Here is a 24,404-nt window from a genome sequence, read left to right on the forward strand (position 1 = left end):
CACTAGTTAGAATTTCACTGGTATCTTCTGGAACACATGGCGGCAGCAGATTAGAGGCAGAGGGAGAAGCGAGAGGCAAAGGAGCGCGTTTGAGCAGGTAACAGTGAAAAAGGAAGCGTGAAGACACGTTCCGCTGAGCATCAGTCAGGACCCACGGAGCATCTGATCTTCTGATGACTCATCATTGGTTAATTTCTCCTTAGGCCAGCGTTGATAAGGATGAAATTTGGTGGCGACAGGTCATGAACAGTCTGCCCAGGTCGGTGCAGATATTTTGTAAGCAGCCCATTTTTTTTTACTTCAATCACACTTTTTGTTTTAGTCGTTCGTTTAGGCCTGTTTTGGGTTTTTGTGGGTCGGTTTCATTGGAGGCGATGGAGGAGGAGAACATATTTCATGTCATCTAGCACATTCATAGATTTTTACCAAATTTTTAACTTTTTCAAACTTTTTTCAAACTTTTGAGCAAGAAAAAACATACTAGTAAAATTAAACGTGAAACTGTTTGGATTGTATCTACAGTACATTACAACCAAACACCCCCCCCCCCCTCACCCCACCTCCACTGCCACCACCTCCAATTAAAAGAATCTATCTACTGTAATGCTTACAGTGATTCTTTGCTGCCATTGTTGAATGCACTTGGTGACTAGTATATTGAGTGTCCTGCCTTTCTTTCCTGCATCTGTCCACACACACAGCTGGGAATGAAGGAAGGTAAAGGAGTAGGCGACACCCATACAATAGGAAAAAAAAATCCTTTGTACCAATTAATAACCGGGTCCAAGCGGTCTGAGTCGATACAAGAGTGGGGACTCGTAGCCTCTCTGTGCTTGGGCTAACAGTTAATAAAGGCAGAGAGAGATGGAGATCTGAGGGGAGCAAAGGGCAGTGAGGAGGTACCTGTGTCGCCAAAAGCTCGTTAGCAAAACGAGGCGGCGTTAAGCAGAGCAGGAAGCACGGGCGTAAATGCGGATGCACTAACTAACACGCCGCACTCGTGCAACATCAGTACAACCGTAGCACTTAACCTGCCCGACTCTGCCATTTTCCTCGGCGACTGTTCCGCGCGCAGACCAATAGGCCGGGCACTCGCGCTCGGCGGACGGAAAAAATGGAGGACGGAAAGAAAAACAAAAGCGATTGATATAAATGATCCGCGGGTGGAGAGAGGCCCCCAGGCATGGGCGAGCGAAGGTCTGCTCGATACCAATTGATCGCGGGAGGCCCAGGCATTCGTCTTAATTCCGACTAATTAGGGCAGCGGCTGACGATGGGGGAGTGGGGGTGTGGGGGTTTAGAGGGGACGGGTTGCCAGTGCGTGCATGTGTGTCTGTGCGTCAGTGGGACCTTCCAGATTACAAAATCAAGCCCCATGTTTACAAAGCATGGAACAAGTGGAGGATTAAGGAAATCAGTTTAGGAAACAACAACCGTCGCCACATTAGCGCTGCTGCCAGAATAATTCCCCTGTCTGTTCGGTGGGTTGCCTGACAGGCAGGATGGGAGCAAATCCTCCCCGCGCTTTTTTTATCTTGTTTGTGCGAGAGCTGCTGATTATCTTCTGCCAGCACAACTCTGGCCTCTGGTCGCCAAGAGGCAGCAGACGAGAGGCGCTCCCCGTGCCTCACCCCTTTGCACAGATACGGATCAAAGCCTTTTAATTGGCAGCGAGGAAAAGTTCGACTTGATCAGTGGAACAATTGGAACAAAAGCATTTATGTGCTTAGTGTAAAAAAACGATGTGAGATAAGTGCCTGGAGAAAAGGTGAAGGAGGCGAGACTGTGGACACCGGAGGCAATTTTGTGTTTTGTGTCCAATGCTGCAGTGGTAGATATCAGCGGGAACCCGATAATGGGAGACGGTGGTGTTTGGAACTTCAGAGGCGAAGCCCTTTTAAGAGATGGCAGCGTTCGGGAGGAGACGCGGAGCAGGTGTTGAGCCACAGAGAGCAGTGCTTAGACACCGATGTGTATCTGTCACTCCCAGGGGATGTTACCAGCGTGAAGCGTGAGGGGGGAGGCGTCAGCACCAACGAAGGGGGCAGCAGCAGCAGGGACGATTCTACCTGACTAGAGATCACAATCTGATGAGAGAGACACACACACACACACACACACACACGCACACACACACACACACACACAGGAGGCAGCCTCACGAAATATCACTGAGTCAAAGTGACAGACAGCCAGTGTATCTGAATCAGACAAGACCCCATTGTTGAGGGGGATGTGAATAAAAGCCTAGCCGAGGCCACGCTGACCTGTGGCCTTTGTCGCTCAGCCTCCCAGGCCCGGAGAGACTGACAGATATATCTGAATATCTGCTACTTGCTCTTGTACTCTGACACGTGAACTTCGCTGCCCTTTCCACCTCCAGCAACCTGTTCCCTTCGCGTCGCCGGCCGCCCGCAGGCACACGGGCCCCCGGTGTGTGTGTGTGTGTGTGTGTGTGTGTGTGTGTGTGTGTGTGTGTGTGTGTGTGTGTGTGTGTGTGTGTGTGTGTGGACACTCTCACACCCAGACTATATATACCTCTGCCGGCTGCAGACGTAGTGTCAGTCTACTCACATCAAATTAAGCAATCAGGGTGGACACGTCCCCTGGATTCTCCCCTCGTCAGCTTAAGTGTGATCTTCTAATGACTCCCCGGCCGTCAATATCAGTCCACATAACAGCGCGCCCTGTGGGGGATAATTAGACATAGGAGGAGATGTTTTTCCTGATAAATGTTGTCACTGCTGGTATTGCTACTAATAAGCGGTAATTTGCTGTTGCGGACTCTGATGACACACACTGTAACAGCACAACTATAGACAGATGGGGTGAGACTTACAATGCAAGGTATTACATACAAATGCTTTTATTATCTCGGGCACCGGGGGAAGCCAGAAATATCCATCCAGCGCCTGTGACATCAGGTGTGACGCGTCGGGAAGTCGCCCGCTATGGATTTGGGAGCACATTTACTCACCAGGAGGAACGCGTTGGCCTTTCGCAGATTGTTCAGTCATTCTTAAAAGAACGGGCAGAACGTTGGAGAGAGGGAGGCTAATGAGCGATCTGTGGAGCTTTAACTGGTGCTGCTGCGCCTGACGAGTACAAAAAAAAAAAATTAGCGCAGCGTTTAGTACGTTTGCAGGGAACTTGGCCTGTTGCGGTTGGGGGTTAATTTTCCTTGACCTCACCTTCAAGCGGTGGTTCGGAACTCAATTATTTTATATCCCACGGGTGTGATTGGTTTTGTCTCTGCAGGTTTCGCTCCTATATAAACGTTGCTGTGCCAAGTGTTTGGAAGCATACGAAGACCAATTTGAGAAATAAACCAAGGAGTAGTTCCATTTTCATTTTCAAATAATCTGTAGTAAAATATCACAATATATAGGTTATACATTCAAAAATTCCAGAGACATATTGACAATTAATCAACTATCAGAACTGTTAAATGTAGATTTTCTGCTCCTTTGATAGAGTTCCGCGCTGACATGCACAGTGTGTAACTCCCTCATAAGAACACAAGGCATCTGAGCAGAGAACACGCGGCCTTGGGAGCACAGGTGAGAGCGTCTGGTGTGTGGGTGAGTGACGGCCGCCAGCACAGAGTCAGGTTTTTCATCCCACTTTCCCCCTTTGTGTCACCATCCTGCCGCGACAGTGACGGGAGGATGTGCGTTGTCGTCGGCGCGGCAGTGGATTGGCAGCGCGTTAGCACCTATTCCAGTCAAACCTCACGCTGCTTTTAGCGGGAGGGAACCAATAAAAGACCAGGATTCATTGTAAAGTGAGACGACCCGTGCCACAGTGATAAGTGACTTCAGTCATGTACAGGAGGAGCTTAAGTAACACTAAATCTACAGCATCCATCTCATTTCTTCTTTCATCTCTCTCCAGAAAGTCTCCTTTACGCCCCATACTGAGCCCGCTCCTCAATTAAATTCGCTATCTATGGCCAGCTTGAAATATTATCCAAGGAATGAGATCCGTGACCCTGAATACAGAGTGCGTGGCAGCACAGGGAGCAGGATGGAGACATGGCCTGATTCCGTGGCCACGAGGCATGCCTCAGTGTGAGGAGAAGGCCCGGATCGCCTCCCCAAGTGGCATTGCTAAATATTTGCCCTCCTCCACTTGGCTGTCTAGACACATCCACTCAGCCCCCGCTCCCGTCAGGAGCGGGCCGAGCTGGCACGGTCGGCCGGCCGGGTCGCCGGGCCCGCGACAGAAACTTTCTCCTCGCTCGCCAGAGGTCACGGAAGTTCGCCAACCTGGAAAGAATGGGCTTTGCATTTTTAAAGCCGCTGGGCCGCCATTCGGGGGAAGTCGCGTGCGCTCCGAGCGAGGGACGGGGGGAGAGAGAGAGAGAGAGAGAGAGAAAATGCTGTCAAACGGTCTTTGTGCTTCCCAGCCATTTGGAGAACGGAACCCTCAGAACTCGGCGAGCGGTCTCGGCGGACGTCTCCGAGTTAGTGTTCCATATTCATTACCTTTTCTCCACACTCGCATGGCAGCGTTTTAATTGCCTGCGATTCCCAGTAAAAAGCTAGATGAGCAGAGTGAAGGCAGCGAGCCTCCTGAGAGGGGCATGTGGGAAGTCCACCACCAGCACACTCAACCCGACACACGCATAACTACTAATAAGAGCCCTCATTACACATAACCAGATTATTCCCTCGACTATCGGCCCAAGTTCATTTTTTTTCCCCTCCTCCGAAGAGACGCACAGTCGCGGAGGCTCCAACAAACTGATGAACCGGTCGGTGGCACATTACTGCTGTGTAGCGAGCGAGGCCGGGATCCAAGCAGCTATTAACAGATGATTAAACAAGTCAAACAAAGCATATTTAATTTAATGACTGCGTTCTGAGGTGTGGAATTCAGGCAGATAATCAAGTCATTAATGTCCCATAATATTACACAGCCCTACAAATAAAACAGTGTAGCCAAAAATCTTAAATTCCCCCATCAATAGTGAAGACCTCTAACAACATACCCTCATCAAGGCAGGCAGTTTTGTCAAGGCTTATGTTTCTGTAGCTTTTTTATTTTGACCATCACTTGTGGTAGACATGCTTCCACATCCACCTTTCAAAGGAGACTGCCAGGGGGAGGCCTTCACGCACAAACCACTGCTATAAAAAGATAATCCGAAAAACAGGACAGGACAACAACACACCTCTAGGTAGTGGATGAGACCACCTCGTCTCCACAATCGCATTGAAATTGGTAATAAAGACGGATGCTCCACGGAATGCAAAGAGCGGGCAGAGCTGTCATCTGAACTAAACTAAATTAATGAGTAACCATTGTTAACCAACCATATGGCCAATTTTGTTGACTCCTTAATTGCATGTTTGTTTTATTTTCTTTAATATAATAAAATGAAAAATGAATAAAAATTAAAATGAACAAAATTCAGGTAAAAACACTATAGAAAAATGCCCCTTTTTTTTAACGGGATGGTGTTTATGTGTAAGCAACATAGACAGAACTCAACGACAGATGATTGAGACCCCTTCAATAGCAGTGTTCCCACACTGCTTTAAGCTGCCATGCGATGAGCCAGCAAACTACTGGGGAAGCTGAGGGAGCACACCTGTTACACATGCTTTTTTTTTTTTTTTTTTTTTTTTTTTTACACTGCTGTGCGCTGCCTGGCTGTTCGGGGCTCTGGTTATATTCTGTCACATTAATGTGGGCACAGAGGATATGTTGACAGAGAGAGGACATTGCGTATTGAGACTGTAGGGCTTCTCTAATGCTGGTGGCACTGGGACATGAAGACAAGCGTGTGTGTGTGTGTGTGTGTGTGTGTGTGTGTGTGTGTGTGTGTGTGTGTGTGTGTGTGTGTGTGTGTGTGTGTGTTTGTGTGTGTGTGTGTGTGTCTGGAAGCGGAGGGTTGCCTGTGGAGCGGAGCATGTGGATGCCCACCCACTCAGCCGCCTCGCGGCCCTCGTCATTTCGCATCAATCCACAGCCCCTCAATATAAATAGGACAGGCATCCTAAAGCTACGCGCTACTAAGAGAGGCAACGGCATTATGCATCGACCCCGGGTCCCTCAGCTTGAAATATGACCATGCCACTCTCTTGTAATGGCAGTTTATTTCTCACTTGCTCACCCCTCTGTTAACAAGCCACTATTTGGCAGTGTACTGTAGGATACATTGTATTAATGTACTTCACTGCTTTGTACTGACTACAATCACACAGGACACGAGCACCAATAGAAATCGATGAAACTGAAGCCACAGGAACCTTCATTTTAAATCATAAACTGTTGGGCTGTAAGTGGAGCTGCCACACGTTGCATACAATCCGTTAACACCAAAACTGATTCACTTGAAAAAGAACAGGCCAGCTTTTTGTCAATTTCCTGAGAAATCTTTGTACAAATCCAGCACAACGCATTGACCTAGACTCTGTCTTCTCACAAAAGTAAGAGGTGCAGCACCGAGCACCAGACTGATTAATCAGTCTGGTTTCACAGTTGTTTAAGGGTGTCCTATGAAAGTCCGTTTGAATGTTGCCTGTAGGAATTACAAAGAGCCAAATATTTGAGCAAATGTATCTGGGCTGCAAGGAACTGAAGGTGGTGCACTAAAATAGAGAGTACAGTTCCACACGGTAGCTTCCCTGTGGCGTCACAGAGGCTTCACACTTCATTACTGCAAGGCCAGCAACGTGTGAAGCCATTATGTAGGAGCAATGGGAAGGGGAGCGTGTGTGTGTGTGTGGTTGGGTGATGGCTAATAACCCTCCCCTGCACCAAGTGTTTTCTGGAAGCAGGATCAAGCCATTCACACGGAAACATTATTAATATATTCAAACAGCTGGGAGGTGTTGTCTGTTGTCCCTGTGTCACATAAAAAAGGACGAACAAACAGCTGGCGGGGCATTTTCCGGCTCCACGGCCCCGCTTACAACTGTACGTTAACAAACTGATGCACGGGTGAAGCAATCTGCAATGAATCACAAGCCAACTAAGGGCCAAACTACTGTCATGCAACTATATGTGCGACTACATGCTCCGTCTTTTTTATGAGGGGGATCTAATCTATGTCCTCTACTTCCACCCAGTGGCCAAAAGAATAATGTCACCCAAGCTGTTCTTCATAGCAGCACATCTGGATCTCAACGGGACCTATTACAGGTACATTTTATAAATTCATTCTTGAAAATACAGGTAAAGGTAAACCGCACATCATGTCATATCATCATAACTGATCTCTTTTATTCAACATCAGCACCACCACGTCATTTACAACCTTAAGATGAAATCACACAAACTAGCCCTTTTACTTAGATGGTGAAACCAAGGACTTATTCAGTAGTTTATTATGATAATTAATATTTTCTGCCAAAGGCTATTTAAGTGTCAGCTGCCCACTGGATTTAAAAAATAATAGCTAATTATTGTGAAACTAGCATTTCAACGAGGCCAGAACTGGCAGGCAGAGCTCCAAGCCAACGAATGAGCGCACACGTCCTTCAGTAAAAGCGTGAGATAATCGAACATTTAGTTCAAATCAAAAACTTTGGGGGATTTGTGGCAGGATCCCAGAGTGTTTCTCCGACTGCCAACGCTGGGCATTTAGTGCTCATTCATGATTTGGCTGGTGAAATTAACATCTAACTTAACAAGGCCGTCTACTGTGGAAGAGAGATTTATCACAGGCGTTTCTGTTCAAATACACAACAGACGAGCCCTGCGAGATGTAATGTAACGTATGGACGCGGCTGGTGAACTTTCCACTTGCTTTAATGCGGACCAGGTACACATAGAAGAGGGAGAGTGGGAAATGTGTGTGTGATCTGATATGAGGGAGTGGTGTTGGCACAGGATGGAGGAGAGGCACAAATATAAATAGCACACGCTTCCTATGTCATGGTACAGGATGTAACAATCCAAACATACGTGGAAATACTAGACGTGACAGGAGAAAAGCTGTGGTCAGACAGACAAGGACATCTAGGTCAGAGTCTTCGCTACAAATGCAACGAGGTAGATTATAAATTATGAATCATGGCCTCAATGCATTTCACTGTGAAATCAATGCACAACACGGTTGGTAAAAATGCAGAAAAACATGTTAACTAAGTTCTAGAGGGAGAGTTCATGCAAATACATGTTATAATGAGTGACTTTATATGTATATAATTATTGTCTTGCTAAAGTGGTGTGACGACATTGATTAAAAATGTACCAGAAAAATAAGTTAGCAAAAATGATGACGTGACGTTTTTGAGTACAGACCTTGAGCTTCAGTTAACGCTATAGACAGTTGCAAATAATTTAATAGAGCCAATCATTTCACTTACAATTATTTGTAAAATGACAATTAAGTTACCTGATACTGGGCTACTTCGTCGTTTATGCAGATAATCGGAAATATATAACTTTTTTGGCTACCTTCTTCAGTTTTACAGGCAAAGACAGAGGACAGCCATTTGCCAGCGCAAGACCCCAAAGGGCCAAGATGGCGGCGCCCATCACAGACGCCGGGGAGTTTGAAAGCTGGCTAAATGATCGGCTGGACTCGTTGGAAGTGGACCGTGAAGTGTACGGGGCGTACATTTTAGGGGTCCTACAGGAAGAGGAGTGCGATGAGGAGAAGGAAGACGCCCTTCGAGGGATTTTATCCGCATTTCTGGCGAGTATGCAAGGCGGCGTACCCCGCTCAGCCACCGTGCCCATGTTTGCCCATTTGTTGCTGTCATTCGAGCGGCATCAACTGACGGGCGCTGGTGTCAGCTGGACATCGACGGTGGAATCAATAGCATTTGTTAACCGAACTCCAGATACTAAAGGCAAATACCTGTGAATCGTCTTTCAATATAAAACGCAGACTGAACTCTGCGGTTTATAGTTGACTTCTATCCGCATAACCACAGATAAACAGCAGACACTCCGTAGTCCCAGTCAGCGGTGCGTGTGCGTGATGTTACGTTTACAGTAGCTGATGTCTGACCTTTATGTGCAGGACGAAGACAGAGTGGAGGAGGTTTGCAAACAGATCATCGAACAATGGACGGACTTCTGCAGCCGATTGGCAGCAAAAAGAGACGCTGAAGATGGTACAATAACGTTGACACGTTCACATAACTAACCTAAATACTGCCAGCAAAAATAAAATGCGACCAAAATTTGTATTTGGTCAATAAATGAAAGGTAGTGGTTAAGTTTTGACATATTTGCTGTAAACAAGGAACAAATCAATAAACAGGTATACTATTGATCATTCTATCTATATAGTAGTTTAAGATTCTATTTAAGCATTTCACAATTTAGGAGACCAAAGCCAAGCCAGCAGGCCCATAAACTGATTAAAATCTTGACTAAATAAAGCAGAAACCACTTAATACTGGGTCTTTCTTCAATACCCGTAAACAGAATACTGACGGATTGTCTCTTTGAGCTTTAATTGTTTGCAGCAGAGTGCACAGATATTTTTGTCTCAGGAAAATGAAAAGAAAAATCCTTCCTGAGACTGCAGAATGTTTTTTGTGGTCTGAGGAAGTTGTTATGCCAGAAAGTAATATCCACTAAGATTATTTACTGTGTACATAACCATAAGGATGTGTACAGCTCAGATGGTTGGCCTCCTGCCTCCTTCTATTAATGTACTTCCATATTAACAGCCAAAAGTAGTTATTGCAAGAAAAGTTACTAAATGTCATTATGGTTCATTCACAGTTTCACTGAGTTCTCTCATTACTTTTCTGTAGCTGAGGTCCAGGCCATCGCCAGCATGATAGAAAAACAAGCTCAGATCGTGGTGAAACAGAAGGAGGTGTCTGAAGAGTCGAAGAAGAGGAAAGAAGCCCTGCTTGCTCAATATGCTAATGTTACGGACGAAGAGGAATATCCTTAATTTTACTATGACACTATTTACGCTTCAGTAGTCTGATGTTCCCTAGAGTGAGACCATCCATGAACATATTTACGAGTAGGGATCATTTTTTTAAAATTGTCTGCTGCTTTTTCAGCCTCAGATGTTTCCTTGACAACAGCACTGAAGCTGAAGAAGAGGAGCTAACAAGTGGAAACACCCTAGCAGGAAATGATAAATGTATCCTTTATACGGACGTTTATAATAAGCTAATTAACGCCTGTGTTACTTAGTGGTATGAATTTATAATGCGGGAATTGCCTCACTTAACGGTGCAGTTGTGATGACATTTAGCTCAACAGTGGTTCAGTAATAAGTGGTCCTTCTGCTTTGAGTTGTCCCTAACTAACAGTCCCAGCCCTGTTTAAGAACACCAACGTGGAGGAGGTGTTGCATAGACAAAAGCAGAAGAGAGACCAGGCTCGCGAAGATGCTCAGAAGAAGAAAGAAATGGACAAAATGCAGCGGGAGAAGGACAAACTAGCGAAACAAGACAGAAAAGAGAGGGAGAAGAAGCGTACACAGAAAGGTGAACGCAAAAGATAAAACCAACGGGAAAGGACATTTTCTATATGAAAGGTTTTTGTAAAAAGAAAAAAAAAAAACAAAGATTGCTTCTCTGATGACGCTTCATTGTCACTTTCAGTTAGTGAACCTGACAGGTGTAAAGAGTTAAGTGCTGGTTGTTGTGCACATACAAAATCCATTTTTTAAATATTGGATATTGATTTAAGCCAGTACCGAGGGAAGTTGTTTAGGAATAAAACTGCAAATCTTTAAATGATTGGAATAATCTTGTAATTGATCAGATTAATTACTATGCATTCTGAAGTCTCTGCTGAGATGTTTTAAATGAAAGTAAATGATCATATCAAACTTTATTCTTTTGACTTTAAAAATTCTGTTTTACTTCTACAGAGAAGAGTGCTAGGCAACTGATACCTCAAGTATTTCATGTATCATGATCTGAGTGTTTGCAGTGAGGTTGATAATACTTAATCAAATAAACCTTTTCAGTTATCTTGTTTGCTTTATTCTAAAATCTCCGCAACAACCATGAACATTTACAAATATGGAGACAACTAATACATATGGAGAATGGAACACCTTTTTTAAATTCACTGAAATTAAAACAACAGGCTTGATAACAGGTCGCTGACAAACTGAAATTTAAAATACATAAATATAACTTGCATAGTCTGATTTATACGTTACTATGTATTAAGGTTGTCGGGTATCATTTCACACTTTCACATATTATTAAAACTGTTCTTGTTTATAAGGTTAAGACAAAATGTATGTATGTAAGATGCTAAACAGCACATTAGAAAACAAGTTAGTATTTAACATATTATGCCAAGAGGGTTTTGAATAGCTAAAGTCACCCAACAGAGGACGATTCATATCACTGATAAGAAAAATATTTATTTTCTTAATCTATTCGGAAAATGTGATTAATTCACTCAAAACGCTGAACTTACTTGTCATAAGACCAATATTAACTTCACTAAGCTGCAGAAAAACACCTTTTACTAACTAAGCATACTGAACATAAGTGGTAGCAACTTAATGGGAAGAGTTCAAAGTCATTTAAGTCTTAATGTTAATTGGTAATTGCTGCTGTTATGATTCAATTATTCTTTGGGAACAGAGTTTTCATGACATTCCAATAAATAAGTAAAACAATGAAAAGTGTAATCTTCCAAATAAATACTGACTTTAAATATTGTGTTGATGAAGCAAGATTTAGGTTAGCTTGGACTAATTCAATTAAGTTAAGAGGCAGCAGGATAATTTGTATTCCACTGCAATTGAAGCTCCAGGATGTCACAAGAATGCAGCTATCACATTTCAAACTGTTCATCTCATTTGGCTGTGACAGCTGGCAAGTAAAATGTCCCTATATTTTTGTATGTGTTTTCTTATGGGAAGTTTATAAATGGGATGTGACATGAAGTGAATGGACACTTTCAACATGACGTGTTGCCTGCTAAATCCTAAAAGAGTACCCCTCAAATGGAGAGGAGCATCTGTCACTACATGTCACCTCTTCATAATTGTGGTACTGCCTCTGGACAGGTTTGGGTAGTGTCATCTGAAGAGCGCACCACAGGGCTGTGCAGAGCTTCCTTGTGGTAGCAGCTAGGTCATTGATTGCAAAGACCAACAGCACAACCTCTATAAAACAAAACTAAGTTAGGACCAGAAGCATTTCATAAGAGGAACATGTCTGTAAATATGTCATCAATGAAACATGAGTTACCGCTTTCAGCTTTCTGTTGTTGGTGTTTTGATGCGTTGGCAATCTCCTCATTGCGCCTTGTCTGGGTGATGCAAATAGCCATGTGATGCCTGTTTAGTGCTGTGTGTATGTTCATATGGAGGGGAGTTTTGCACACACTTTCCATCTTTTCCAAAAGGCTTGCTACCTAAAACACAAGTAACATAATGCGAGCACCAACCATTATGTCACTTTAAAGCAGATGTATTACATGCATGTTGTATTTACTTTTATTTACAAACTATTATTTGGAACCTTAGTACATACAAAAAAGCAAATGTGTTTAAAATATGTAAAATATCTGCAGAAAGTTACAACTGTCTCCTTTTAAAGTTTAACAACTGTGCTGTAACAAAATTCACCAATAGAGGACAGTATAGTACTAATACAGTCTTACCTTTGCTTGTTCTCTGATCTGTTTAATAATGAGGTTGTCCACTCTCATGGGATTTTGTGGAGTATTGGGATATGTAGTGTCTGTCACTGCTGGAGTCCAGTTTCCATGAAATGTCTTGGAAAGGATGGCCTCTATCTGAAATAAAAATGAAGCAAAGGTATGACAACCTAACACATGCATAACTGTAAACTTTGTTCTTTACATTATGTAACAAATATAACTTGTGGTGCTTCTGACACTAGACACAAAATCAGATTTAAAAGGTGTACCCTCTTTCTTTCTCTCTCCAAACACCTCCACTGCTCATGACACTCATCCAAAAAGAAGTTAAGATCTGGTACTCCTTGATGTGGAGGTGTAACACTTGAGGCTATGCCATTAGAGGTGCTCTCTCCTCTGCAGGTCATCATGTCACTGGTATAGAAGTTCAATGCTGCAGAATCACTGGCTGAAACCACATCCATACCAGGGGACACACCACATCCAAAAGGCATTCTGCTTCTTCCACTGAACCTTGAGTTGTTGACTAGGCTGGGGCATCTTCTGGGTTCATTTACAGGATACAGAGGCATGAACTGCTGTGTATTCAGTGCACTGAAGCTTTTTCTTCTGTCACATTTCTGAGACTGCATGCTCTCCTGAAGTTCAAAGTGCGTGTTTTTTGCAGAAGCCTTGTTTTTCTGGGTCTGGAGTCTCGCAGAAATGCCATCATCCAAAAAGGCAGGCATAGGCATCTGCTGCACCTGTGGCATGATCTTGCTCTGTATCTTGCCCGGCTCTACATCATGCTTTGGGTACTGGCTCATGTTAATGTTCTTTCTCTGGATGGCAATATTGTTTTGAAACTGGTTTGGGTAGTTTAAAGATGCAGGCCTTTGATTTAGTGACTTGAAATACTCTCTGGAACGTGGGCTGAAACAAGACACATCTTGAAAATCATCTTGTAGAAATGTTTGATTTCTCAGTGCCACATTTTGTTCTCTCTGCGCTGTCCCAAAATCTCCAACCAGTCTTTTTTGGGTCTGCATTGCAGTAGGAGGTTGTGTCAACAATGGAGGACTAGTGTTTTCTTCATGGTGCAGCATCTGCTTGGTAAGATTTGGAAAGTTAGAAAAGCTATCATGTTTATCAGTCATAAATGACTGAAAACTATTGACCAATTGGCTAATATCATTTGGGGAAGACTGTGCCATACCAATGGTCTTTCTACTGCTCTGCATGCAATGGTCTTTATCGTATGGATCAAAATAGGGGCTGTTCATTTCGCAATGTGGCTTAAAGGCGTCACTGAGTTCAAGGAAATCATTCAACGACTGACTGTTTTTTCTGTCAACCGACACCTTGTCACATTTGTTGTTTTGTATCTGTGACAGGTATGAGTTTTCTATATTGGGCAATGACAAACCTGGTGGGAGCTTTTTAGTTTCGAAAATGGAAATGCCCCTTTCTCCGTTAGGCAAGTTTAAAAAACACTGTTGGCTGCCAGTGAAGCCGTTTGAATGTGGACTAAACTGTCCAATGGTTTTCACCACAGACTGTCCCTGTGCCTTGCTAAAAGAATCATGAGATACATAGTTTGGAGAAAATGTAGGGCTATGCTGCACTTTAGCGTCTGATGGTAAATACTGAAGCAGTTCTTCTTTCAATGTTTTCGGAGACCATATGGAATCACACATGGGTAGACTCCTAAAAAAAGAAAGATTTCCTTTAATGACATGTAACATATGTAACATATACTGACCGTGAAAAGTCAGCCACTCATTTTGTTGCTGACCATTCATGCAGGCAACAATCTAATCAAGCTGATCTTTAACAATTATAATTATACAGCTTTTAATTATGTGCCTCTATAGAAACAAAATATTCTATAGACAGGGATTTTACAGGTATGTGAGACTGAAAAGTATTGCAAATGAAGATAAAAGATTATTTACGGGAACTGAGATTAATTCACAGCCACATTCACTTTATTGCACTCAAGGAGAGCAGTGAGTCATATGTGTATAGTAAAAACATACTACTAAAAACATATTACTGCAGCCTGTGTCTGCTCTGTAACATTTGTCATCTCTGGAGGTTCCCAAGCCCTCCAAGCAGCTTTCTGATTCCTACAAGTTACCTAAAATCTCCTAGATATTAAATACTTGCTCTTTCATTGTTTGGAGATGTACCACAAGAGTGCACTACATAGTACTCCACATAGTATAAGTGGCAATTTGTGACATTTGCATAAATAAGACATGGTAACAACCTTGACATAATCAACATACCCATCACTGTAGTAACTGTCTTGTGAATCTGGTTCATCCAAAATATTTGACACTAGACCCTGTAGGTCAGTCTCACCTTCACAATCAGTACTATGAATGAGTTTCCTTCAAGAAAAAGTACAGTTGTCATCAATTTAGCACAAGGACCTATTTACTGAACATTGGTTCAATGCATCAATTTTTCATCTAGAAAAAGGTTTAAGGTTAAGGTTAAAGGTTTAATAATAAGGTTTAACCTTAACAATAAAACTACATATCATTAACTGAATAAAATAAAGAGCAACTCTAGGAGCTATGCAAATATACCTGTTTTCAATGCCGCTCTGGGCAGAAGTGATTGGTCCGGAGGAACAATCATGAGCATGAGACCAGGGCATGTAGGATGCTGCGTCCTGAGGTGAGGCACTTGGGATGAAAAGAAAGGGAAATGCAGCACTTTCATCACTTCCCCCACCTCCATTAAGACCAGCCTTAAAAGGATAAGCAGAGGTTAATTTGTCAGAAGTACACTTAGAAACAACACAAAAACATTTCTTTAAGGAGGATTTGAGATTATTAAGAATAGTGCTAAAAGAAAATGTTGCTATAGCTGAGGCCAAACGACTTTTCGTAAACTTTTTTATCATCTTCTAGGAGCAGCAAGGCCGAGCAGGTGTATGATTCTCTAAAACGGTAAGATTTACTGTACTGAAAATAACATTTTAAACACTTTTTGATAAATTTTCATAACTAAGATAATTGTGATCTCATAATACAGTCGGACATTTAGGTCAAGTCACATGAATGACAACTTACTTGCCCGTGATGTGTTGAAAAGACCGAACGTTCTGCGGTGCTCTGACGCCCCTCAAACGCCATTCTGAACTCCTATGAACATGAACTTGAACTGCTCTTTTACGCCATAATTTGCCTGCCAGAAGAACACAAAATTACTCAGGGGTTATAGTTATTGTCAGCTTGTATAACGAATATAACTTTATGTTCAGATAGGCAGTTAAAAGCGAGCTGCTACTTCGGAGAACAACTAGCCCAATGCTAGTCAAGTTATCCGTTACTGTTAGCTAACAAAGCTAGCTTGCTATCGATGCAGTTCAACAGTAGCTAATTTGCTCAAAGGATTTTGCTAACTCTGCCAAAACGCATCAGGTTAATTCCATTCGTCAAAACAGCCTGACTTACCTGGGTTACATAAATTAGGACATATCCCACACTGTTCTATAAAATCTATAAAAATCCCCCTAACAATCGCGCGGCGCCCATCAAAGTTCGACAGAGTCCTCGCGACCTTAACGCACATTGGCTGAGCCCAAAGTATCGTTTTTTTCTCGTCCAATTAAGATCAAGCAGATGATCCAAGCTCATAGCAACGGCTAACACCGCCCCTCCCTCTGTCTATGAAGTTCTTCATTTATCTGTCAAGGCTTAAAATTTTATTAATATACCATTTACCACCCAACGTTTACAATGATAAGACACTTGATTGAAGTCACATCCAAATGCGTGATTAACACTTACAAGATCGTGCAAATGTACAGTAAAATAATGCATGTTTGACATTCACTTAGAAGGAGTAAAGTGATGAACCGTGTTCAGTGATTTCCGCTGTTTGCTCAAATCAGCCGTCGCTATAGTTAAAGTGCGCGATTCGCGCCATATTTACGGTAAAAGTTTTGCGATCGCTGAGAAGATCTGAGCATCTACTGAACAATGAAAATAATATTAGGGACAATGTCCTAAGAAAACATACAGCAAACTGAAATTTTAGAAATTATTTAATTTAATTTATTAATTAATTTAAACTGTATGTTTTGAGATATTCACTGATGGAATGAATAAAAACGCAATTGGCCTCTATTTTAAAACTTGGCATTGAATAAAATGAGTTCTTGAAATTAGTACATCACCGTTCCTTCACAGTTCTACTTGGTACTTCATACACGACTTCATACACTACTACCACAGCAAATATCAACCGATTTTACCCATTTTGGAATAATCTACTATACTCCAACTATAGCGACGGCTGATTTGACCACGGGAAAGCGAACAGCGGCCTATTTAACCGCAGTGTAGAACCGGTGTGCGTGTGTGATGCGGTCTTGCACACCACAGCTGAAGAATGCAAAGTGTGAATCGAGTTGTTTGTGTGGTTCCTGTTTGCACCTTAACTTAGCAAGTTGGGTCTTGCTATTTTTTGTGCTTGACTAGCACGCAGATCTCACACAGATGTTCTGATTCTCGAGTCCAACCCAAAATAAAAAAATAAGTCTCCCCAGAGCAGGTGGCAAAACGCTTTGTGGCACGATGACACTAAGAAACTCAATTGTCAGTTATTATTATTATTATTATTATTATTATTATTATTATTATTATTATTATTATTATTATTATTATTATTATTATTATTATTATTATTATTATTATGTCATGAACACTGTGACTTCTTCGCTTCCCTCCATGGCCCGTACTTATTCAGGGGGGAAATTGAAAGTCTGGTTGGGACACGCAATTCAGCTTTGAAGTCCAAGTCAGCAAAAAACCCAGCTTTATGCAAGAGTCTTCACCTTCAACATAAAAGCATGCGCGTTTTTTTATTCGTTAAATAAGTAATTAATAGCTGGATGTGTGAATGGCATGTACATAACAATACTACTACTACTACTACTACTACTACTACTACTAATAATAATAATAATAATAATAATAATAATAATAGTAATGGTAATAATAATAATAATAATAATAATAATAATAATAATAATAATAATAATAATAATAATAATAATAATAATAGTAATGGTAATAATAATAATAATAATAATTATTATTATTATTATTATTATTATTATTATTATTATTATTATTGTGTCATTGTTTCTAAGAAAAAGAAAAATGAAGGGGTGGCCTCTTTCTATACTATATGCCTTTGTCCCATGTTATTTTTGCTCAGCCTTCTTCCACTGGTTCTGTCATGGACGTTAATACTTATCATGCTTTAACGTGCTTTAGCAGTCTCGCTGTTGTTACTATAAGAGTTTTACTTTGAAGGCTGTCACCGGAAACGGTGGAAAGTGTGGCTGCGATCTGCTCACTTGAGGAACTTGAGAGTTGTCGAAAAGAACAAAGTCGGAGTAGTTTTCAAAGCGGAGACCAAACAGAGTAGCGTTCAAGGCCCGTTCTTTTCACTAAGTATCCACGGAAGAACAGTATCGATATTGGACTCCAAGGGCAAATTAATCGGGGAAAAGTAGTTTTGAACTTGCTAAAAGGACTGGGAAGATGATCTGGTCTGTTGCGCTCCTGCTGCCGCTTCTCGTATCAGCCCAGTATCCGGGAGACACCGGGATCATCGTCCCGGAGCATGGATTCTGCCAGCCCATTTCAATACCTCTGTGCACGGACATAGCTTATAACCAAACCATCATGCCAAACCTGGTGGGCCACTACAACCAGGAGGACGCGGGGCTCGAGGTGCACCAGTTCTACCCACTGGTGAAGGTGCAGTGCTCCCCGGATTTGAAATTCTTCCTGTGCTCCATGTACGCGCCCGTGTGCACGGTGCTGGAGAAGGCCATTCCCCCGTGCAGGTCGATCTGCGAGCGGGCCAAGCAGGGCTGCGAGGCGCTCATGAACAAGTTCGGCTTCCAGTGGCCCGACCGGCTGCGCTGCGAAAACTTCCCCGTGCTGGGAGACGGGCAGATCTGCGTGGGGCAAAACGACTCGTCGGCCGCCACCGCGCCGCCCGTCGCGCCGATTCCGGGCACCCAGGATCCCGCAGTGGCCTCCGCGCATTTCCGCTGCCCCTCTGTGCTTAAAGTGCCCCCATATCTGAACTACAGGTTCTTGGAGGAGAAGGACTGCGCGGCTCCGTGTGAGCCATCAAGGGGCGGCGGATACATGTTTTTCACTGACAAGGAGATGCACTTCTCTCGCTTATGGATTCTAGTCTGGTCGGTGCTCTGTTGTGCATCAACTCTGTTCACAGTAACCACCTATTTAGTGGATATGCAGCGCTTCAGGTACCCCGAGCGGCCCATCATCTTCCTGTCTGGCTGCTACACTATGGTCTCCATAGCATACATAGCTGGCTATTTCCTAGGGGACAGGGTCGTGTGCAACGACAGCTTCAGCCCCGACGGCTACAAAACCGTGGTGCAAGGCACCAAAAAGGAGGGCTGCACCATCCTCTTCATGATGCTCTATTTCTTCAGCATGGCCAGCTCGATCTGGTGGGTCATCCTGTCTCTCACTTGGTTCCTGGCTGCAGGCATGAAATGGGGCCACGAGGCCATCGAGGCCAACTCCCAGTATTTCCACCTGGCGGCGTGGGCGGTGCCGGCCGTCAAGACCATCAGCATCCTGGCGATCGGGCAGATCGAGGGCGACGTGCTCAGCGGCGTGTGCTTCGTCAGCCTCAGCAACCTGGACCCCCTGCGGGGCTTCGTCCTGGCCCCCCTCTTCATCTACCTCTTCATCGGCACCTCGTTCCTGCTGGCCGGCTTCGTGTCGCTGTTCCGCATCCGCACCATCATGAAGCACGACGGCACCAAGACGGAGAAGCTGGAGCGGCTGATGGTGAGGATCGGGGTCTTCAGCGTGCTCTACACGGTGCCGGCGACCATCGTCATCGCCTGCTTCTTCTACGAGCAGGCCTTCCGCCCGCAGTGGGAGCGCAGCTGGTTGAGCCACAACTGCAGGAGCCTGGCCATCCCCTGCCCGCTGCAGACGGGGGCCCACATGGCCCCGGACTTCACCGTCTACATGATCAAGTACCTCATGACACTGATAGTGGGCATCACGTCCGGCTTCTGGATTTGGTCTGGAAAGACTTTACACTCCTGGCATAAATTCTACACACGGCTGACGAACGGCAAACACGGAGAAACCACCGTGTGAAGTGAAGGGACATCTGTTAGTTGTCGGGACTAATCCGCGTATTATTCGTATTTCTCGTGTAATAGGGAAGTAGCGCACAGAGTAGCTACCTAGTTCCTGCAGCATTTACATTCCCCTCAGCGTTATAGCCACACATACTGTACTGAGGGTTAGCTAAACGGACGAGGCGGAGAAACGAGGACTGTCTGAACAAATAACAAGCGTGGTTATAGATGCCATGTGCTGCAGCGCTTTCCTCCCCCTCTCCTGGCTCTTTTCTTAAAGCCACCATAAACTCAAGGGGAGCCGTGACCCAGCAGCCAAGAACACAGAGAGCCGCGGAAATAAGCAGTGGAATAATACCTCTCCACACATTTCATGTGTAATTAAGTGAAATTGTAAATAGTGTTTGTAAAATTGATATATTTGTATTTAAAGTCATTAACCTGCTAGCCTACCTACTTAATTCTCATTGTACGACTGACAAGAAACCAAGCATTAAAATGATGTTTTTATGGATTCAAAGGATTTCTGTTTGATGAAACGCACTGCCTCCTTTTTAAACCAGGCCCAGATGTCAGATAATAACTATGCAGCGTGTTTGTTCAGCGTTTTTTGATCGCCAGAGAGTAGTTTTCTCGTTGTTTTCACGGGGGATGGCGTGGGTTGTGTCACCTGAACATCTGTTGCCTCAGACTGGCAGGCAGCACTAAAAAAAAAAAAACCTGTTGGAATTTTTAATGGGCATCAGCTACTTGTAACCCGAACACACATCTGTCAATGCCTCACCCAGCCAGCGAGGGCACGTATCACAACAGACCGAGGCTGAATAGGTGTGAGGCCGCTCCTGAAAGTGCAGCGCCGCGTCTCCAGATCCCGCTGAGCTCGGTGCCAAGCTGGAATCCCCCGAGCCACGAGTGGCTGAAACTGAAGCTTCTCCTCAGTGATGTCATGAAGTGGATGGGTGTGGAGGAGAAAGCCGATCCTCTCGCCTCAGAGCGGAGGCCCCGCGGCTCCGGGCGCACGTCTGAGAGCTGCACGCACACACGGCGACGAGCATTGTTGGAGTAAGCAAATAGTGGCGCGTTTAAATCTCTTATATGTGAACGTTGGTTTTAGTTATAGACTCGCTGATGTTTGTCTCTTTTTATTTCCTCATCTGGGGTTAAATAAAGATGGGCTGTAAAAGCAGACAAGCGCGGGTGATTAAAGGTAGGAGCAGAAGCTCCGAGGGGGGAAAACCATAAATCTACCCGTGCCTCATCTGCTCTGCCATCTTGCACCCCCCTCCCCAGATCGGGGGAGTGCGGGTGATTCAGCGCAGTGAGAGGCGCTGGGCCTCTGCCTGGTGACAGTCTCCTGCGCGGCGCTCGCTTCAAAGCGCCGCCCGAAACCTGACGAGCTCCTTGTAAACAGTGCCGCCTGGCCCGAAGGCCCGCTTCCTGCTCTTAACTCAGCTTAATGGCTGGCTTGTTTGGCTTTGCACTGAAGCAGGGAAGCGTATGGGGAGGGAGTTGAATGAGGGAGAAGCAGCATGAGGGTGCGGTGCCGGCGGTAAAAAAAAAAAAAAAAAAAAAAAAAGAAAAAGAGACTGAGATTGTTTTAGAGTTTGAGGGAGGAGGGGATTGGAGAGCACAGTGGAAAATGTAGTATTATTTAGCATTTAGCTTTTGTCTTTCTCTGGGGTGAACTACAAAGAAAGGAAGATAAGGAAAATCCAAATGGGAAAAGACGTGGCTGTGATTTTGTGAATATTTCAACTTAAACTTTGGCTCTCGCTGCATTTTAACAAAATGGAATCAGATGTGCTGCATTTAACTTATGCCAAGGAAAAAAAAAGAAAGCTAATTTTCTCTCAGTAAATCTTGATGTGTGCGCTGCGTGACCCATCTGGGCTAGATTTCCATGGGCTTTATTGCCCGTCTGACCTTCTCCGAACGTGCAGATAAGCGCTGAGGCACGTAAGACGCCCGGGCCTGCAATTGAAGCGCCCGCGCGGGTCCGGGTCGGCGCTGGTCGTGCGCTCGCGTTAGCATCGCGGCTCACTCTTCCACGGTGCTGCTCTCGGATCTCAGGCCGCTTCCTGTTCGCTCCGGGGCAAGAAGGGACAGGCCGGGGATCGGAGGTAAGACAGGAAGAATGCCGTTTGAGCCCGTGTTATGATGTCGCTGTTATTGGAAGGAGGCCTCGGCGTGTCGGGAAGGGCTCGAGCCCCAGTTTCACTGTATGCAGTGGAATCACATCAAACTGAGGAACCGTTACGATACTATAAAAATATATATGGATGTGCAGTAGGTCTGGTACTGATCAGCTGTTGGCACAAACTCAACTCATACTTTGAAAGCTGACGCTGGATTGGCTGCAGTCAGACGTTATCCCAGGTTCTTCCCATCTGAACAGGAAGTTCTTCTCCCGTCGTCAGTGGGGATGGAGGCCAACACGTTGGCCACAAAGGATCTCCAGCCACCGACACTGGTTTGAACTCCGTTTAAATGACCCGCTGGACACATTAAAGTACTGCTGCTCCGCATGGACCTGTTTACGGCAGCTCCGGAGAACAGCCCTTTGTCTGAGACTTTATTGCTCACAAGTGCACGGACCGCTGCCACGGATGACTTTGACAAAGAACCCGAACGCACGCAACCGCCCGCTGGAGGCCGACGGACGCCCCCCTCTCGAGCGTGCGCGTGCGCGTATCAGGGAGGGAGGGAGGGAGGGAGGGAGTGCCTCGGAGCCTCTCCAGCTGCTGAGCACCGAGGCGCTGACAGCTGCGTGACAGATATTTTGGGAGCCTGCAGCACGCCGGGGATAATAATGGGCTTGGATTGGAGGAGTGTGCGCGAGGGAGGGGACAGTTAATGCGCGTGCAGACGCCGCAGCGTGTGCGCAGCCGCGCCCGCTCTCGTAAACGTCCGGGGCGATCGCGCGCGGAGCCGAGGAAAACGCGAGGAGCGGGAGGACGTGTCCCGTCGTTGTTTCCGAGCGTGTTGGAATTTAGTGCCATCTCAGTCACACGTGCTCGAGTAAAACAGTGATATGTAGTAATAACAAAGCCATTTTAATGTTGTGCATGGAGTCACACTGATGGATCGGTATTAATACTACTGCTTAGCCCGGAGCCTTCAGTCTGATGCGTCATGTTTCATCATGTCCGTGTGTCTTGTAATGAATCACAATACTGTCCTCTATTGTGTGTGGTTGTGCAATAAATTACATAGTCCCTGCTCTATCACATTTGGTTTTTGATCTAGTATTCCCCCCCCCTCTCTCTCTCTCTCTCTCGCGTGGCCCCAGCGAGGCCTCAGGCTTCCACGATGACTTATTGAGCCGGCTCCTCTCTGGCGAGCGCCAGCCCCCCCCCTTTTTTTTTTAATGGAGGCCCTCTTAACTGCTCTTTTTTGAGGAATTTACAGCCGCGGCTCCGTCCCACTGCAGCCGAGGGGCGCGAGGAGGCCGCGGAGGACGCACACTGCAGCCTCGTCCCAACGGAGCCCACGGCGGAAATGCTGAGCTGAGCTCCGGGCAAGGTGGCGGCGGCGCCCCCACGCGCCAGTGCCCACCCGTGCCTTTTCCACGTCCGCGTGTGTTGAGTTCCGGCGTGTGAATCTGCGTGAGCGAGCGGTTATAGGACGGGCTGCGAGTCTGTAGGTTCTCTCTGTAATTTCACTCTCTGCGCAGCGTAATCGCTTCCATGTGGGCCCTCGGCGAGAGCGCAGCAACAGAGGGGCCCCACGGCAAAGGCGGGGGCTGAGCTCCAGTCTGTTCACTGGATTACGACACCACAAGAGGGTTTGCAGGTTTAGTGACATTGTAAGAAGGTCTCGAGACTTGAGTATTTTAAGCTGAGGTGATGCAAGTGACTTTTTTTTAAAGTCAAAAAAGCCACTAACATATTAAACCGTAACAGTGGATGAGTAGAATATTCTCACTGCAGCGTCTCGGTTTGTTGAATAGCAGGAAATCCAGATGTCTAATTGCTGCTTATTAGTAATTTCCTTTCGAGATGTGCGTTTGGTTTTTTGGCTTTTCTTTTCATCCTGTGTGTGTATTTTTTTCCTTCTTTGCGGTTTTCCCCGCTCCACATGTTGAGCCGCTGGCCGAAGTGCCCCACGGCCTGCTGGACCAGACAGTCACGGTCAATGTGTGAGAGCAACAGAGCGGATAATAACGGGACGTTTTCAGCTGTTGAAGACGCCTCAATAGAGTGAGTTCAGCTGGAGGGAACACAAGCAGGAGGCAAAGGAACAACCTACTTCTAGGAGGAATTATGTTTTATGTGTATGATTTAGAGGTTGTGTAATATGAGCTGAGACTGAATTTGAATGGACAGCGGCTCTAATGGCATGTTTCAAACAGTGCATTTAATGATCTGCCTGCCGTAATAGCTGGTGAGACTGTGGGTGAACAGCGCCCCCTGCTGTCTCAAAACACACGCGTGAGCGTATATGAACAGCGATAAATGCTCGTTATAATAAATTGAAGCAGCATCAAAATGAGCTACGCAGAAACACTTTGTTTGTTGTCAGTCCAGCAGTTTTGTATGAGAGGGAGGTGCTGTGGGGGACGTTAGGGGTCACCTGGCAGCTTAAGGGTGACATTTATTATGACGTCATGGCCAATTCGTGAAATTTATGCTGAAACCCTGTTGCTTTTTTTGTTGGCTGTACAGAACTCTTCAAGTTGCAGGTC

The 24,404-nt window shown here is 45.0% G+C and overlaps 3 protein-coding genes and 1 long non-coding RNA gene across 11 annotated transcripts in view; 2 read left to right on the forward strand and 2 right to left on the reverse strand.

Moving 5' to 3' along the window:
- The window catches only part of LOC121202373 (uncharacterized), a 27,263-nt gene extending 18,791 nt beyond the window's left edge, over positions 1-8,472 (reverse strand). For 7 of the 8 annotated variants that reach the window (XR_008695316.1, XR_008695318.1, XR_008695315.1 and 4 more), the window contains exons 1-3: positions 8,351-8,472; positions 2,978-3,095; positions 2,575-2,687 (exon numbers count right to left, since the gene is read on the reverse strand). This is a non-coding gene — a long non-coding RNA (uncharacterized LOC121202373). The remainder of the gene's footprint in view (positions 1-2,574; positions 2,688-2,977; positions 3,096-8,350) is intronic. The other variant, XR_008695320.1, reaches the window with a different exon arrangement.
- On the forward strand, positions 7,749-10,912 carry ccdc43 (coiled-coil domain containing 43). Its single transcript, XM_029158212.1, has 6 exons — positions 7,749-7,774; positions 8,422-8,653; positions 8,984-9,077; positions 9,729-9,864; positions 10,017-10,072; positions 10,251-10,912. Exons 1-6 carry the CDS (start codon positions 7,764-7,766, stop codon positions 10,436-10,438), a joined length of 717 nt encoding a protein of 238 aa, XP_029014045.1. The 5' UTR covers positions 7,749-7,763; the 3' UTR covers positions 10,439-10,912.
- moto (minamoto) lies at positions 10,909-16,171 on the reverse strand. Its single transcript, XM_029158210.3, has 8 exons — positions 16,020-16,171; positions 15,636-15,750; positions 15,147-15,310; positions 14,841-14,945; positions 12,840-14,256; positions 12,571-12,705; positions 12,156-12,321; positions 10,909-12,070 (listed from the first exon to the last, which is right to left on the reverse strand). Exons 2-8 carry the CDS (start codon positions 15,696-15,698, stop codon positions 11,883-11,885), a joined length of 2,238 nt encoding a protein of 745 aa, XP_029014043.1. The 5' UTR covers positions 15,699-15,750; positions 16,020-16,171; the 3' UTR covers positions 10,909-11,882.
- A 1,750-nt stretch (positions 16,172-17,921) lies between these two features.
- Positions 17,922-20,234, forward strand: fzd2 (frizzled class receptor 2). Its single transcript, XM_029158211.3, has one exon. It carries the CDS (start codon positions 18,120-18,122, stop codon positions 19,734-19,736), a length of 1,617 nt encoding a protein of 538 aa, XP_029014044.1. The 5' UTR covers positions 17,922-18,119; the 3' UTR covers positions 19,737-20,234.
- The last annotated feature ends 4,170 nt before the right edge of the window (positions 20,235-24,404 follow it).

The sequence above is a fragment of the Betta splendens genome, chromosome 8 (genome assembly GCF_900634795.4).
Source record: "Betta splendens chromosome 8, fBetSpl5.4, whole genome shotgun sequence".
Lineage (NCBI taxonomy): Eukaryota > Metazoa > Chordata > Actinopteri > Anabantiformes > Osphronemidae > Betta > Betta splendens.

What these genes read in the sequence shown, in the direction of transcription:
- fzd2 (XM_029158211.3), top strand. Translation starts at nt 18,120, where the DNA reads ATGATCTGGTCTGTTGCGCTCCTGCTGCCGCTTCTCGTATCAGCCCAG.
- moto (XM_029158210.3), bottom strand. Translation starts at nt 15,698, where the DNA reads ATGGCGTTTGAGGGGCGTCAGAGCACCGCAGAACGTTCGGTCTTTTCA. An exon ending in TTTCAACACATCACGGGCAA is followed by an intron (nt 15,311 to 15,635) that starts GTAAGTTGTCAT and finishes TATCCTTTTAAG; the next exon opens with GCTGGTCTTAATGGAGGTGG. An exon ending in GACAGTTACTACAGTGATGG is followed by an intron (nt 14,257 to 14,840) that starts GTATGTTGATTA and finishes TTCTTTTTTTAG; the next exon opens with GAGTCTACCCATGTGTGATT.
- ccdc43 (XM_029158212.1), top strand. An exon ending in AATGTTACGGACGAAGAGGA is followed by an intron (nt 9,865 to 10,016) that starts ATATCCTTAATT and finishes TGACAACAGCAC; the next exon opens with TGAAGCTGAAGAAGAGGAGC. An exon ending in CCTAGCAGGAAATGATAAAT is followed by an intron (nt 10,073 to 10,250) that starts GTATCCTTTATA and finishes TAACAGTCCCAG; the next exon opens with CCCTGTTTAAGAACACCAAC.